Source organism: Heloderma suspectum, chromosome 13 (assembly GCF_057233095.1).
Source record: "Heloderma suspectum isolate Gila_16-S chromosome 13, 16-S_ref, whole genome shotgun sequence".
NCBI classification, from domain to species: domain Eukaryota; kingdom Metazoa; phylum Chordata; class Lepidosauria; order Squamata; family Helodermatidae; genus Heloderma; species Heloderma suspectum.
The window spans coordinates 3,954,761-3,970,935 of record NC_139470.1 but is presented as its reverse complement, the minus strand read 5'-3'; the positions used below and the strand labels follow the sequence as shown (position 1 = coordinate 3,970,935).

At 45.2% G+C, this 16,175-nt stretch overlaps 1 protein-coding gene across 5 annotated transcripts in view; it reads right to left on the bottom strand.

Moving 5' to 3' along the window:
• Positions 1–16,175, bottom strand: part of NAA25 (N-alpha-acetyltransferase 25, NatB auxiliary subunit) — a 48,663-nt gene that overhangs the window by 25,020 nt on the left and 7,468 nt on the right. For all 5 annotated transcript variants that reach the window (XR_014785803.1, XM_084820407.1, XM_084820408.1 and 2 more), the window contains exons 3-11: positions 15,331–15,469; positions 13,448–13,566; positions 10,337–10,411; positions 9,005–9,112; positions 7,852–7,930; positions 6,440–6,551; positions 4,185–4,274; positions 2,447–2,616; positions 1,413–1,525 (exon numbers count right to left, since the gene is read on the bottom strand). Coding sequence is in view for 4 of the 5 variants with exons in the window: in XM_084820407.1 (XP_084676533.1) it covers positions 1,413–1,525; positions 2,447–2,616; positions 4,185–4,274; positions 6,440–6,551; positions 7,852–7,930; positions 9,005–9,112; positions 10,337–10,411; positions 13,448–13,566; positions 15,331–15,469 (1,005 nt within the window). In the remaining variant the exon portion in view is untranslated. The remainder of the gene's footprint in view (positions 1–1,412; positions 1,526–2,446; positions 2,617–4,184; positions 4,275–6,439; positions 6,552–7,851; positions 7,931–9,004; positions 9,113–10,336; positions 10,412–13,447; positions 13,567–15,330; positions 15,470–16,175) is intronic.

Below are 16,175 nucleotides of genomic sequence, written 5' to 3'. Positions count from 1 at the left end.
GCTTGGGAACAATTGTTCTCAATGCATACACACGCACAATCACTTGGACAGTATCCCATGTACAGGAACAATATCTGGGGAAAGCTGGCATCGTGAGGGAAGAACACAGCATCCCTTACCTCTGGGATGCAATGAGAACTAGAACCTTTTTTAAAAACGAAGGTGAGATGGAGCTAGGCACAGGTGGGATATAGGGGTGGGGGCAAGAGATGGGACATATGGGTGGGGGAAAGAGATTGTAGAGTCCCTCTCCCCCACCCCACTGCTAGAAATCCTACTCAACCTCCTGTAAAATGCCACCATGCTTTCAAAATTCTCCTGGCAACCATAAGAGCTGGAAATACACTTTTTAAAAAGCTCAGCGCTTTGAGGTATTGAATTTGGCACCAGATATCAGATTTCACTTTAAAGTGGCCAACCTCACAGGTAACCTTCTACTTATTCTGCAAAATTCCTGCCTTGGAAAGCCAGCACTGGATGTGTGTGTGTGTGTGTGTGTGTGTATACATATATTCAAGGAGTTACAATTATGCTTTTCCTTACGCTGAGGCCTATAATTGAAGAGCCACAAGCAGCTTGAAGGCTCCAGGTTAGAGATTTCAGAAAAACAAGAACACACTTTCCACCTGTTATCCTGGGCAGCCAGTGCCAAACCTACCTGGCAAGAAGGACTATGGGCCTGAGTCTATGTAAGGGAGCAACATCTATCCTAATATTTGCTTAGGGAAGGACATGAAAGTAACAATTGTTTTAATGCAGGGATGTTTACAAACGGCTTAGAAATAACATCTTCTGGATTATGCTCAATTGTCCTGTGACCTTTGGTGAGAGCAGAATGGGAGCCAGCAAAAGGAGGGAAATATTCAAACAAAAAAGCCCTAACGTCAACAGCACCAGCATCATCTTTCTCAGCAATTTTGTTTACCACCCTTGACAGACTGGGAATTTTGCATTTAACCCTCTAGCCAAAGGGGCTTAGGAGAACAATGGGCTGAGCACCGGGATTCCCAGCTGCTGAAATCGAGTAAAGCTACTCCTGACAGTACAAAAACGGTCTCTTCAAATGGATATTTAAAATGGGACAGGACCCCTGCCACACTGTCATGCGCAGGAGGCTGGGTGAGAATAGGAAAGCAAAACTGCAACAGATAAAAACTAGGTAAAATTGTACTTTTGCTAGACTAACGTAAGGTTGGTGAGAGAGAATGCAGGCTGTCAAGTTTCACAGAACACTTTGTTAGACAGGAGAGTCCCGTGATTTGCAAAAGCTTGCACACTTCCAAGTTGATCCAAAAATGAGTTTTACCTTCTTTGATCTTTCAGCCATTGGAACAAATAGAGCAATCACACCAGAAAGAAGGAAGGAAGGAATCAGCAGTCACCTGAAGGAATCAAATAGTCACGGAACTCACCTTTGTATACTGGCTTGAGGGGAGGAGGTCTACAAACACCTTGAGATCAGTAAAGCAGCAGGGTTTATCCCCAAATCGTTTGAAATACTGGAACATCAGTTCTTCTGGATCGCCTAACAAATGAAAGATAAGCAATTGAAGATGTGTTTTCAGGTGCTTTTTTTGCTGTAAAAAGGGTAAGTGAAGAAAACTGACATTATCTACACCTTAGCTTACATGACTGAACCGGAATAACTCCCTGGTGCACTTAAAAGGATAATTCAGGAGTATCATAATGAATGATAAAGCTGGGTTGTAAACAAAGATGGGTCCATAGGCAGACGCATGACATAATCAAACATACAACAGAGACTGTGATATACTGGGGATATTATGATTTCAGTTACTTCCCACAGTAATTACACCTCAAGTTACATTTCACAGGTAGACAAAGGGCTTATCTCTCTTTAGCAAAAGTACATAGTAATGTCTGGCACCACAGTAGATGGTGGAGAATGGCCAGGTCTTGGGAGTTCATTCCTGCATTTACTTCTAGTTTATTTCAATTTATTCACTGCCACGACTTTATCATTCAATGGAGACCTAGTATTGGGGGGGGGGACGGGGACCCATGGCCCTTCAAATGGTGTTGAACTGCAGCTTCTTTATCCCTGAGCACTGGCTATGCACCCTGGGGCTGATGGGAGTTGGAGTGAAATTTTGCTTCACTCATAGCAAGGGGGCAAATTTCAGAGCCACAGCTGATCGCCACGCTCATTGATATGGAATTAAAAACCGGCTCCTGATCCTGCACAAGTTCATGAGGCTCCACCGCGCTAGTCAAGACATGCAAATATTTACCACCCACAAGCTGCCTCCTCGCACCAAGGACTAAAACAGAAGACGAACAATCCTCTCCCCAAAGCACGGGTGGACATCTGCAAGTATTGTGCAGAGCTTACATCAGCTGCTGCGATCCCAGGATGGAGCTCGCCTCTCCACTCTGGCACCCTCTCCCGCGAGGCTCAATTTGGCATCCTATTGGGAGCCCTTACCCAATTTGCGTTCTCCGCTGCAGCCTCTGTGCCGCAAGCGCCTGATCAGCTCCAGCTGGGCAAGGTAGGGTCCCCGGAGTGGGCGGGTGCTGTTGGATTCTTGCATTATCCTCTGCTCGATGAAAGACACGGCCTGCTCTGCGCTGTGATGCACTTCACCTTCCAGGGAGCTGCGTGCGAGGAGGAGCAATGAGGTCCAGCACCACCAGTCTGCCCTTCTAGGCAGCTGCAATCCAGAGCCAGCTCTCCGGATTGCTATCCGCTAATTCAGCCTTCCCCAGCTTGGTGCCTGCCAGATGTGTTGGACTACAACTCCCAGCGTGTGCTGACCAGCATGCTGAGAGTTGTAGCCCAACATATCTGGAGGGCAGTAGGCTGGGGAAGGCTGCTCTGACCTATCATGGCTCAAATAATAATAATAATAATAATAATAATAATAATAATAATAATTTACATTTCCATACCCCACATAGCTGGAGCTCTCTGGGCGGTTTACAAAGGTTAAAACATTAGAAGTACAATATGCAAAATTTAAAATATAAAAAACACAGAGACAGTATACATAAAGACAACATATATATCTAAAACAAACTTTGAGCAATCAGCCAAACCATAAAACAAATCTAGGATCAATTAAAACTCATCACACGCTGCCAAATGCCTGGGGAAAGAGAAAAGTCTTGACCTGGTGCTGAAAAGATAGCAATGCTTGCGCTAGGCAGACCTCATCGGGGAGATCATTCCACAACTGGGGGGGCCTCCAATGAGAAGGCCCTTTCCCCTGATAGAAGAACTGAACTGCCCACTGTTTGTTACATATACATTACATACGTAATGTGCCAGTGTGGTGTAGTGGTTAGAGTGTTGGCCTGGGGGAGACCCGGGTTCTAGTCCCCACTTGGCCATGAAGCTTACTGGGTGACTTTGGGCCAGACACTGGCTCTCAGACTTACCCACTTCACAGGGCTGTTGTAAGGATAAAATGGAGAGGATTGTGTACTCCCCCACCCGCCGCTGCCAATCCCTCCTATTCATGAGCTAAGAGGTAGCTGAAGTAGCCAGATGAGGCAAGTAAAAAGGGGGAGACTCTGCAAAGCCTAGGCTGCTGCTGCTGCATATGCCAGCATTTCAAGAGTCCTTGGCCAACTTCCTGGCAGGCATGGAAGGACGCATCCGTGAAGTGTGCTACAGGAAGGGTTTAAAAGTTCTGCCTAGACCTTGGCCCATAGGGAGCCCATGGATGGAGCCAATATCATTGGCCTTTCAGGGTTTGCTTGAAACTGGAAGATGGCTCTGGTTAAAAAATATTGGTAGTCCAGGGGGAAAGATAAGGTGGTGTCTAAGATTTCTCTTGTCATGTTGGACAAGGATATGCACTGCTAAGGTCTCTCCCCTACCCTGGTGGTTCCCCACCCTCTAGAGTGGTAGAGAGGAGTGGAAATGCCTGCATTTTTAAGTGTGGAGCTTCACATGAGGAGACTGTCCTGGGCACCTGTTTGGTTCTCTCTGTGCATCCTCTCAAGGTGGTCCAGATGTGGACATTAGCCAATGCCATGTTTGGGAACAAGGCACTGAAAAGTGTACTGTAGAAGTGAGTCCAGGTTTCTCCACGCTCTTCCCAGTTTCTCTTTTTGACTTGTGCAGGCTCCCCATCAGAAGACTTGAACCCCCAGTCGCTCCCCTGTACAAAGTTCTCAATTAAAGAAATGGAAACTTTCAAAGGCAGTAAGTCACTCACTGCTGTCCTTCAGCTGGAGGGGTCCAGGCCATGTCGATCAGTTGAAAGATGGAATCAAAGTAGATCATATAGAACTGCCAATCATCTGGGCTAAAACAGAAGAGAGGCAAGAAGAAGAACTGAGCACAGCTTAAAACAACTTCGCTCTTTCTCTCTCTTGTTAGTGTTAAGGAGGGTAACATTTCTGTATTTGTTGAAAAAGTGCACTGATACTCACTAGGGTACCCTTCCCCAACACGGTGCTGTCCAGATTTCTGGACTACAATTCCCAGCATTCCTAAGCATTGGCCATGCTGGATGGGGGTGATGGGAGTTGAAGCCCCAAATGTCTGGAGGGCAGCAGGTTGAGGAAGACAGCAGCAGGGTATGCTAGTGAGACAGAACAGCCTTGTGTTTTGCCTATTTTAAGAGAGGGATGGGCAAGCCCTTTCCACCTGATGGCTGAACTTAATTTTGAACTTAATTTCAGAGACACTCTCAAGGCAAAAGGGGGCAGGGCCAAAACCACCCAAAACACCAGCATATTTTAGCTTAAAGCTCCTAGTGGCGATAACGAAGCTTTAGGAGAGGCATTTCAACCTTTTAGAATGGGAGGAGGGAGAACGGCACAAAAGCTGAAAAACCATCAAAGAATCAGCAGACGGTCAACAATTGGGGGGAGGGGTGTGGCCATCTGAGGAACTCTGGAGGTTCCCCACCCCTGCTTTAAGTAAAGCTAATTTATGGCAAGTGACCCCCACCCCCAAATGTGCAGTAGGAAATCTTTTGCCTTAAGTGAACATGGTGAGCTTGAAAAGGGAGGATTCTTTACAGAATATTTGGGAGAGAAAGAGAGAGGGAGTAGATTTTAAGAACCTGTAACGAGAAAGAAAAATAATCAATATAGCAGTTGTTCCTACAATGGGAACAATCCAGAGAAGCCGGTGCTTAGGTATTTTATAATAGTGTGTAATAGGGGAGGGGAACAGTCTTCTGAGTCATCAGTAAGAATTCAAGTGATGTAATGCAGCACCCTGACGTTTATGCCTTGAGAACAAATCTCAGCGCTCCTCCAACACCATCCCATCATAATGCAGTGAGATGGAAGTGAACAGTAAAGTACCTAATTCCAATTCATTTCAATGGGATACGCACACCAGGCCATAGCTATGAGAATGAAATACTTTTAATACAACTAAAATCAGATTTTTACTATACATTAAATAATAAGCAAACCAGCCATGTGCCTAACGGCTTGACCGTTATTCCCATCTCTCTTCTGTCACTGGCCAGAACTCTGAGAGGAGGGTGGAGGCTTACTTCTTACTAAGCAACTGGGCAGAATAATGGCTGCATGCTTTTCCTTACAACCTCATATGTGAAAGAGCTAGAGACCCTTTTTTTAAAAATGGAAGTTGAAAATTCAGAGAGGGAGCTATTCCCTTCAAAGATAAAGTCACTTTAATAAAGCTTCCTCAAGGGTTCCACTACTGTTTAAACAAACAGGAGCCCTCTTTTTACTGCTCTTTACTGTCGCATAACTTGTGCACAACTACTGTGATCATCCATCACCATCATTATCTCAGGCAGCTCTCAGGATTGCATTCTTCTAAAATGAATGACATGGACAAGGCAGAATCTGCTTTCAGCCAGTGGAAATAGGACAGGTCTTAAGGCAGGGGTAGGGAGGCAATCTTTTGGCCCGTGGGCACATCTGAAAATTTGTGAAACCATCCTGGGCACAACCATAAAATGGCTGCTGTGAGTGGGCATGGCTGGGAAATTAAGTAACCTGCCTGGAGGCATTCCTGGGAAATTAAGATGGCAGCAGCTAGAAGCTCCCACTTTGCTTTGGACGAACCACAGCTGGCAGTAAGAAATATAAAAATATTTTTAAATACAAATGGGAAGGAGTCGGGTGTCTCAGTGGACACAAAGGAAGGTGCGTGGAGGCACACTGCTGTCCGCCGGCACCAGATTGCCTACTCCTGTCTTAAGCAATCCCATTCAATAAGACAGACACCCCACCCACCCCTACGCTGCATGCACTGTGAAAGAAAAAGAAGAAAAATAACAGATCTAGACATAACGTAGGACAAGGAGAAAATATTCTGCTGGGATTGCCACACGACTTGCTTATTTGCCTTGGGAACACAATGGCATAATTGTTCGGTGCAAGATAAAAGGCTGCCCCCCTCCCTCCCCCAATGAGGAAAGAGCCGGGGCTTTTTGTTTCAGCTCTGTGTTGGGGACAAACAACCCGAACTCTCACTCACTTCTTCAGGAGAAGTTTCCTCGAGAGAGCACTGCATTCCGGCCACTTGCTCAGCTTCTTGTACATCTCCATACACTTGTTCTCTCTGCTCTGGAGCTCACTGGTTAACTTCTCTAAGTTGAACAAAGAGTCACAGATTCACATAATCAGCCCTGTTCCTTTTCAGCCACAGTCACAAAAGCAGCTCGTTCCACTCCTCCCACCCCCACAAATTAGGCCACAGACAGGATGGTGAAAAAACTTTGGTGGGCTTACTCGCAAGGCTGCCTTACTTGACCCACGTGCAAAAGGGGCAGGAGAGAAACTCAGGTATGCACGTGAAGCAATGTTACGAGTACAGGGTCTGCAAGCTGACACAGCACAAGTCAATCTGTTGGCAACCCTCTGTGGAACAGATTGCATCATTTTAACACTCACACAGGGGACCCAACTGCTCAGAGAGCCAGTGGTGAGTTCTACATTTAATGTAATAGGGAACTTTATTGAGCAGGGTCATACCTTGCTCCAAAGCCCCAAAGAGCGAGGAGGGGAGTGAAAATGGGCCAAAAGCAACTCCTCCTTCCTTAACTGACGTATGCCCATGACTGATACTCTTCATGATAACTATTTCTTTACTTATTTACCCAAAGACATCTATATCCTGCCTCTCAACTTCAGTTTCTTAAGCCAGGATTCCTGGCTAAACGTGACATCTGAACGTGGCCACTGAGTTAAAGCTTCCATTTCACTCTTGCCTTTGTGAATGGGTAAACAAACCGCAAAGGTTTGTTTTATGTCTGAACTTTGTTTTATGTCTGAACTTGAGATTATAGTTAAGCATGCTCAGACAAGCCAGGATCAGAAGATACCTTTAAACCAAGGTTTGTTGTTAGCTTACAAATCCTGGCTTGTTTACCTGCTCAAGTGAAAGGAGGAGCGAAATGGGAGTGAACAGGCTGCATGCATCAGCACATGGCTTGTCCATATCATGGTTTATTAAGCTGGGAAACCTGGCTTAAAGTGACACCTGAACATAGCCATTGTATTTACTGGAAGGTCACAGATTCAGTTTAAGGGATTATGATTGGAGACTTTAATATTTATATTACCTTCATGTATTTTAAACCAGGTTACTTTTAAGGAGCACATCATATAACTGATTTTTTAATTTTTAAGAAATGTTTTAAAAAAATCACCGATGTTTATCCACACTGGATGAAGGTCTACATACTCCAGCGTACTGTATCCCACAGTGTCCAACAGATGCCTCTGGGAAGCCTTCAAGAGGAGTATGAAGGAGACAGACATCTCCTGTTTCTACTCTGCCTCCCCCAAACTGGCATTCAGAGGCACAGTGCCTCTGAACAGAAAGGTTCCACTTTTAGCTATTTGCCTAATTTGAAAAAAAAAAGAAAAAAAAAAGGGATAACTTACCCCCTAATTTTCCTCTCACAACATCCAGAGCTTCCTGGTATTTCTCCAAGCGTTCTAGAATCATGTAGTAAAGTTCAACCTGTAGAAGGTGAGCAGAATGGGATACAAGTGAAATTAAGAGCCAGAGGGATGCACATGAAGGAGCAGGCTGCACAATTGTCTTCAGAAAGAGGAGATTCAAAGGCGGTTAAGAACGCTTTTGACACCTGCTGCCAGATATGGGGAAACATGGTAATGTATTTTCATTGCTGCTCTTCTATTCCTTGCTGAGCTATTAATATTCAATTGCTCTGTATTGCTAACTTTTGACATGCCTGGTCAGGTAAAGCTCTCCTCTGCCTCTCCGCCTTTTGAAACTCTAATCTTCCAGCTTCTTCAAGCTGCTTCTGATTGAAATGGCTCTTTGTTGCATGGGCCCTCTGGAAAATGATGGTCCAATAGTGCGAGGGCGGGGGGGAGATGGGGGGGGGGACTGGAACATGCAGGGCAAATCCTAGGAATTAAAAACCAAAAAGGAAGCAAACCAAAAGTTCTGCCTGATCATTTCCTACTTGTCCATTCTGGCCAAAAGAATAGCAGCTAAGTCTGCAATCCTATGTAGTCCCCAGGGAATAAGCCCCATTGAGCTCAGTGAGACTTACTTCTGAATAGACATAGGAATGTGCTGTAACCAAGACTCCAACCTGATCAAAAAGCACCTTTTTCTTGGGTTTGTAGGAAAAGATAGCAGGCTTCAGAATCAAAGGCCAACACATTTGATGCAATTATATGTCCTTTGGACCCTCTCTGCCACATATGCTCTTGGCCAGTACTCTTGGCCAGTACTTTTACTCCATTAAGGAAACCCAGATTATCCTAGAAAGCTGAGCCAGGGGAGTAACCACAACAGGGGCATTCTCTCATATTTTTGGGAAGCATGGATGCGAGCCTGGGGCACACTCAAGCTTCTGCTTTGCCTCTCCTGGAGACTTCAGCCTCTCTTAGCTAAGTGCTTTCTCTAAACCAGACCTCAGCCGCAACTTTTCCATGACGCGCAGAAGGAGCTATTCAAGATCTAGCTGTAATTAAAAACAAGTGATGGCATAACTTGAATTCATTTCTTTATTATAATAAATCATGAGCTTAAACACATGGTTTGAAAAGAAAATCTTACTTCTGCTTCAGCTTCGATTTTATCTTCCTTCACCATTTTTTCTACCATCCTCTCCGCTAGGGGTAAAAACATGGTTTTGGAGAGTTTTTCATCCTGCGCAGATATAGACTGGAAGAGAGGAAGATCATATGAAGCTGCCTTATATGGAATTGGGCCATCTAGCACAGAAGGGCTTGGCGGCAACTTTTTCCTTTAATTTAAGGGTGTATATCCTCATGCCTGGGGTGCAAATATAGCTTCCTGGGGTCCCCTAGAGTGCCATACTCCTCACCCCAACCTGAAAGAGACTCCACACCCCTGCTTTAATTATAGTTGGGGTTTGAGCCTCTATGGGCAAAGCAAGTGCACCCCCCCCGGGCAAGCTGAGGGCCCAGCCAAAAGTTTTAAGACATTGCAAACACTCTGGCAAAGAAGTGATCCAGAGGAAAGATTATTTGACAGCTTTGCATTCTTACACTCACTATTCCAGAAGGTGAGCGTATGCTCCCCAACCCCAAGAAACCGGTGCTGGTGATGTTCCAGAACAGCACAATGCAAATGCAGTGAATTGGTAAGTCGGTTAAAACAAACTAGCAGCGCACAGGGCCAGCCAGCTGGCTTTCCTGGTGATAAAATGTCAGCCTTGTCAATTCAAACACAACACAAATCAGTTCTTCCAACAGCCTCTCAAAAGAATCAAGTTTTCTGCCAGACGCCCAGGTTTCCACAATCAGTTAATCCCAGGCAAGAGCATGGCTGGCTGGGGAACGCTGGGAGGCGTAGGGCTTTTTTCTGTCAAAACATGCATCGGATTACACCCTTAAGGGAGCAATTCTAAGCTGAAGCGAGGCAGAGAAGCAAACAGTGAGCTCCTGTCTCTGCCCATCTCATAGCGCAGCACACGGTAATGTATACAGAAATAATTATCTTTAGGGTGGAGGAGTGGCCTGTCTATGATGAATGAAGGGTATCTGGATAAGGCCACTGGAATTTCCTGTAGAGAGATAGAGGACATGCCCCACCAAGACGACAGTCTTCAAATCCCCACTGTGTAAGCAAGCTCTACAACAGCTTTCCCCAACCTGGTGCCCTCCTGATATATTTGATTGCAGGTCCCATAATTCCCAGCCAGCATGGCCAATGACCATCCTTGCTGGGAATAATGTGAGCTTCAGTTCAACACATCTGGAGGTTACTAGGTTGGGGAGGGCTGCCCTATGAGATTACATTCTGTACTGGCAACATACAGCCAGTCTGTCTGCAGAAGTGAGGACTTTTGCAACCTTAAAAAAAGGGGGCGGGGGAGTGATCATTTCAAAGGAAATGTCATCTCTCTTAACATGCTGCACCCACCTGCATAATTAAGCTCATCACAGACCAAAAATAGTACGGGTTTTTGGGGACGATCTTATAAAGTGCCATTCCAGCCTGAAAAATAAGAAGGTGTAAGTAAACATTCCCAAATGCTTCAATTTCATCATATTAATTCACAGCCCCTCAAAAGACCTGTAAGATGATATGGACATTCAGGCAAATGGGTGACTTGCAGGAAGAGCCACCGAATTTGAGCAAAGGGCTTCCTGCACCTGATCTTGTCTGATCTCAGAAGCTAAGCAGAGTCAGCCCTGGTTAGTACTTGGATGGGAGACCACCTGGGAATCAGGCTTCCTGCACTGAGCAGGGAGTTGGACTCGATGGTCTTGTAGGTAGGCTCCTTCCAACTCTACAATTTACTAATCTTTTGAAACGGCACACAGAGAGGAAAGAAAAGAGAAGTAGAGACACAACAGGCTTCACTTCTTTTTCTAATTTGAGAAGTGGGATAAGAATGCAGACAGGCGGAAAGCCTCTACGCCCTGCATCTCTGTTGGACATGACCCTTTTGCCTGGCACCCGTGGCTACCTAAATTGGCCACATTCGGTTGGAAACAGGAGGGACCAATAAAACTCCACTGGAAACTAGGAGACCTTGGTTGTGTATTCAACTCAAAAAGGAAGCTGGTCACAAGGTGGCTCAACAATCCCTTTGTATAGTGGAGGGAGACATTTTCAGATCCCACCAGCATCCAAGCAATTGTGGTCTGTGGACAAGACTACACTCCCTTTGCATCCTTGGGTACTACAACTCAGGGGCAGGCAGAAGGTAGGTTGAGGTGTGCAGAAGATCAGCAAGGCTTTTCGAATCCCAAAGTTTTAACATCAGGAAAGGCTTTTTGTTGCTCTAAATTAAGCTGCTCTGAAGATGGAAGCTTGGGGAAAAACCAAGACTGCGTTTTTGTGTAAAAGGACCGTGATCTCAAGTTTGGTCTAAAACTAGGCTGACCATACGTACCGTTTTAAACGGGACAGTACCATTTTTTTTCATATATCCTGACTGTCCCGTAGTTTTAACATAAAGTCAATTTTGTCCCGTTTTTAATTTTTTGTAAAAAACTGAACGCGTTTATCATAAGGCCCTATGCTAATCAAGGCGTGCAGTAAAACTACTAGTGTGACGAAAGAGGAAGTTCCCTTTACTTTATCCAGTCAGGGCCAGGCTTCTTGAGCTAGCGATGATCAGACACCACCCCCTTGCTTGTCTGCGGTGGCGGGGAATTCAAGAGGCAGTCGCTAAGCCCCATTCAGCGTGTGGGAGCCAGGAGGGTGAGTCTTACTGTTATTTCTACCATCATTCCACCCATAGAGATTCTTTCTGCCCTACATTCAGTTTGATTCAGACTTTTCAGACTCATATTTCGGTTCAACAGGCTGTTAGCTATTTTTTTTATTACAGTGGAACTCTGCGCTGTAATAAAAACCCCGTCTCGTTTTTGTCATCCCAATATCCCGTTTTTGTCTCAAGGAAATATGGTTAGCCTATCTAAAACCCACTTCCTGAGCTGAGCATATGCTCAGAGGCACCCTGTTCCTAAATTCTACATGCCTGTGTTTCCCTAGAGCCACTACTGCCCACCTGGCTCTGGCTGGGGGACACAATTCAAAAACAAAGTAGATCCCAGACACTTGACGTCTGCCCACACTGCAGGCCAAGTCCAAGAGGGCCTTTTTACCAACCCTGAGAAATGATTTATTCAATTAGATTGTCCACAACATGCCCACAAAGTTCTGAACATACAAAATATCTCTGAAAAGCTAAGAGCTGTTATCTATGCAAGCAGCAGGGGTCTTTTTGGAATTGGCAGCTTCTTTCCTCTTCGGAAGGCAACCTCGAATACAATCATGACTAGGATATCTATATGGCTGGTACGTTAATTCAGACTAATCATGGTGATCTTTGAATTAAGGTGCCTATATTAGGAGGGAAAATCATATATATTTTAAAGGGCCTCTTATTTTATCTCTAGGACAAACTCTAGTTTTGTCACTTTTTAAAAACAGCTGGGAAAAGATTCATCTCGGTTTGGCCACCCACAGACTAGTTTCTTTGCCTTTTGAGTTCTTGTACCACTATCTGAAATGTGAGATGCATTTTCTCAAACCTGTTAACCACAACAAGAAATTTGAATCAGAAGGTTTGTTTTTGTATGTATGTTTACAACAGCATTCCTTTTTGCAAACCAGCACTTCTCATACTCTGTTCTGAGGAACCCTTGGAATTTTGCGGGGGTTCCTCATAGAGAAAACAAGCCATGGCAGACACGTTTTTCAAAACAACAACCACCCAGCTTCCCCATTACTGATCATCCACTGAAATACAGAGGCTCAAAACAGAGATCACGGTGTTGGACACTTTACTGCGTACAAGTTTAAATTCAACTCATAGCTATATAGTAATAATTAATATCGATGTTTGTCACTACTCTGATACACTCAAACCAATGCAGAATGATATACCTTTGTAGACTTGCATTTTACATGTTTCCAGAGCTTAATACTGTAAAATGATTACATCTTTAACTGTGTGTATGCATGCCTGTGCGCGTGTACATACATATATATATATATATATATATATATACACACACACACACACACACACATAACATACATACATACATACATACATACATATATATATATGAAGAAGTAAAAATGGATGCTTTTAAAGTAGAGAAACCCATACGGTTAAGCATTTGCTAGACTAGTCCCTGTAATCAATTTCCTGTCACCATGAGTTCCTCACATTAACGTCACGAAACCAACACTGTACCTTTTAAGATTTTTTAAACGTTACAAGTAAAATGCCAGTGTAAAGAATGTACAACCATTTCAGTTCACAAATACCTTAAAAACCAGAGAGCAAGTTGTTCTTTTAAGGTTTTAAAACAGGTATTCTCTGTGTGATAATAAAAAACAACCACCACCGCCTTTAAAAGACTTTAACAAGAATGGATAATTAGCTGATTTGCATAACAGAATCACATCGAGATTTCTGGAATGATTTTGCGCCTTGTTGGCTGTTTGGTGGGTGGGGTGGAAGGCGGGTCCATTCCCAAGCTACATGGGCCTAATCCAGGCAATTACCTGCTGCATCTTCTTGTATTCCCCGACTCTTGCATACGCCATGAAGAGGTGGGAGTGGTACTCTTCACTGCTAGGGATCTTCTTCACAGCTGCCTCGTACAGCTTTGTGACCAGCTCCGCTGGATCAGACATTTAAGAAACAGGTATAAGTGTGAGTTAGGATCTGCAGCAGGGGTGGGCAACATGGTGCCCATGTGCTGCACTCGGACACCTTTCTTGGCACCTGCTGAGATGCCCTACCCCTCTTGGGTTTATTCTTTTTTAAGGTACCAGCAGCTGGGATTGCTTCAAAGCAAAGTGAGAGTCTCTAGATGCTCCCATCTTCTTTTCCCATGCACGCCTCTGGGCCACATGTGGGGCGCAGAGAAGGTGGCAGGCAGCTGCAGGCTAATGCCCTCATCTGCAGGGCACCCATTACGTGGGGGTGCCCAGGAGTTTTTCAAATGAAACGGGTGCATGAGCCCAAAAAGGCTCCTTGCCCCTCATTTAGAGCTTTCCCCCAAACCCAAGGAGTTACACAGAGCACAGGACTCAAACAGGCGACAAAGGCTTTTCCAAAGAAAAAATGGTTTTCGGAGTTGCTTGGGGAGCTGGGATTGTTCCAGCCTTCCATGTCTGGGATTGTGTCTGGGATTGTTCCAGCCTTCCATGTCTAGAATATTCTGCATGCATTTTATTTTTCTCAGAATCTGTGCTGAGCACCTTCCTCCTCTCCTAAAGGCCAGCACCACACCCCTTTGGGCAGCTGCTAGGGCCCACTATTAAGAACATAAGAGCTATGCTGGATCAGACCAAGGGTCCACCTAGTCCAGCATTCTGTTCATGCAGTGGCCAGCTAGATGCCCCAATGGGAAGTACACAAGCAGGACCTTTGTGCAACAGCACCCTCCTGCCCATGTTCCCCAGAAACAGCTGTACATAGACACACCGCTTCTGATACTGGAGGCAGCGTATAGCTATCAGGACTAGTAGCCACTGATAGCCTTCTCCTCCTCCTCCTCCAAGAATTTGCCTAATCCCCTTTTAAAGCCATCCAAATTAGTGGCTGTTGCTACATCCTGTGGTAGTTTAGTCCATAGTTTAGTTATGAGCTGTATGAATAAGTTAGTTCTTTTTATTTGTCCCGAATCTCCCATCAATCAACTTCATGGGATGATCCCATTGGGTTTTAATATTATGAGGGAGAAAATTGTCTGACCCCTGCCACTGCTCCCCGCTTTTAAGAAATACAGAAAATCCTGGTCTGGCACTCAAAGTAGCTGGGTCTGGTTGCATTTTAATTTCCCACAGCATCCTGCAGCTGGGGTAAGCAACCTAATGCCCTCCAGATGTTTTGGACTACATGTTCTGGAGTGCACTGGGTTGTCTCCCGCTGCCCTAGAACGAGGCTATGTCCGGGGCACAGCAGGAGTGTTAAAATGGCAGCTGGACTAGCTATCTGGCATTGTGGCCCACCACCAGTCAAGCCTGCCAGAGCCCATGGAAGGAGGAGGGGGCCCTTCAACTAGGACCTGGCCCTGCCTCTCCTCCTCTTAAATCCTGCAACCCAGTGTTAAATACTCTGCAATTCATTCATTCATGTATTATATTTCTATACCACCATACAGCTGAAGCTCTGTGGGCGGTTCACAAAAAATAAAAACCATTAATTGTATTGCAGCATAACATTATTTAACCTACCACCTCTCCAAGGGTCCCCACCCATAAAGTGTGGATTGGGTATTACACTACTGCCTTTGAATTGGGACCATTATAACTAAATCACTGGCAGTGCTTGCTTTAAACCCATTTTCCAGATGAACCCTCTTCGACAGACCCAAGGACAGTTAAAGTTGTGGCCCCTAATAGAAATATGGAGGAGGAAGGATCACCAGAACACTCACGCCGATGCATTTCCCGGTAGAGGATAGTCAGAGCCTGCAAAGAATTATCATCTGTGGGTTCAAGGGCTGCTACTTCCTGTGCCAAAATGAATGCTTCATCTTGCCTCCCAGTTCTCTGCAGGCCGATTGCTTTCAAAACCTGCAAGTGCATCAAAGACTCGGCTTTTATCAGGGATTTCTCAACAGCTATGGAAAGGAAGCATGGCAGAGAAAAAGAGCAGTTCTCCAGCAAATGAGGGCTGGGGTGGTTTGGTGAGCATACGCCACAGGGAATGGTTGAAGTTCAACAGCAGAGCCCGTGCTTCACGTGCAGAAGATCACAGGTTCAGTCCCCAGCAGCACTGCCTGAAACCCGAAGAGCTGTTGCAAATCAGTACAGACAATACCAAGTCAGGTGGACCAATGGTTTGGCCCCCAAAAGGCAACTCCATGTGTCCCCCACCCACCAACCACCAACGACCCAGAGTCCACACCTCAAAACCAAACCATGAGTTCTCTTCACGGGTTGTTCGTGGTGAAAATAACTATGGTTTGTTAGTGCAGCTGGGTTAATACAACCCACGGCTCAACAACAACCCACGCTCAACTTGTTGCGCTGTGTGAACTTGTGTCAACAATACTGGGTTAGGTGGAACCCTGCTCCAACTCAGTGGCCTGGTTCACACATAATGCTAATCCATGGTTTATGTAACTCATGGTTTGTTGTCCTACCCAGGGGTTGTCTGGCAGATGATTGAAAAAGTATGGTTTGTTTTCTCTCCTCCTTTGCCCATTCACTCCCTGTATCCCAAATGCATTTGTGCCGTTGTAGTACTAGTACGTAGCGCAGCTGGGTTTTTTTTACC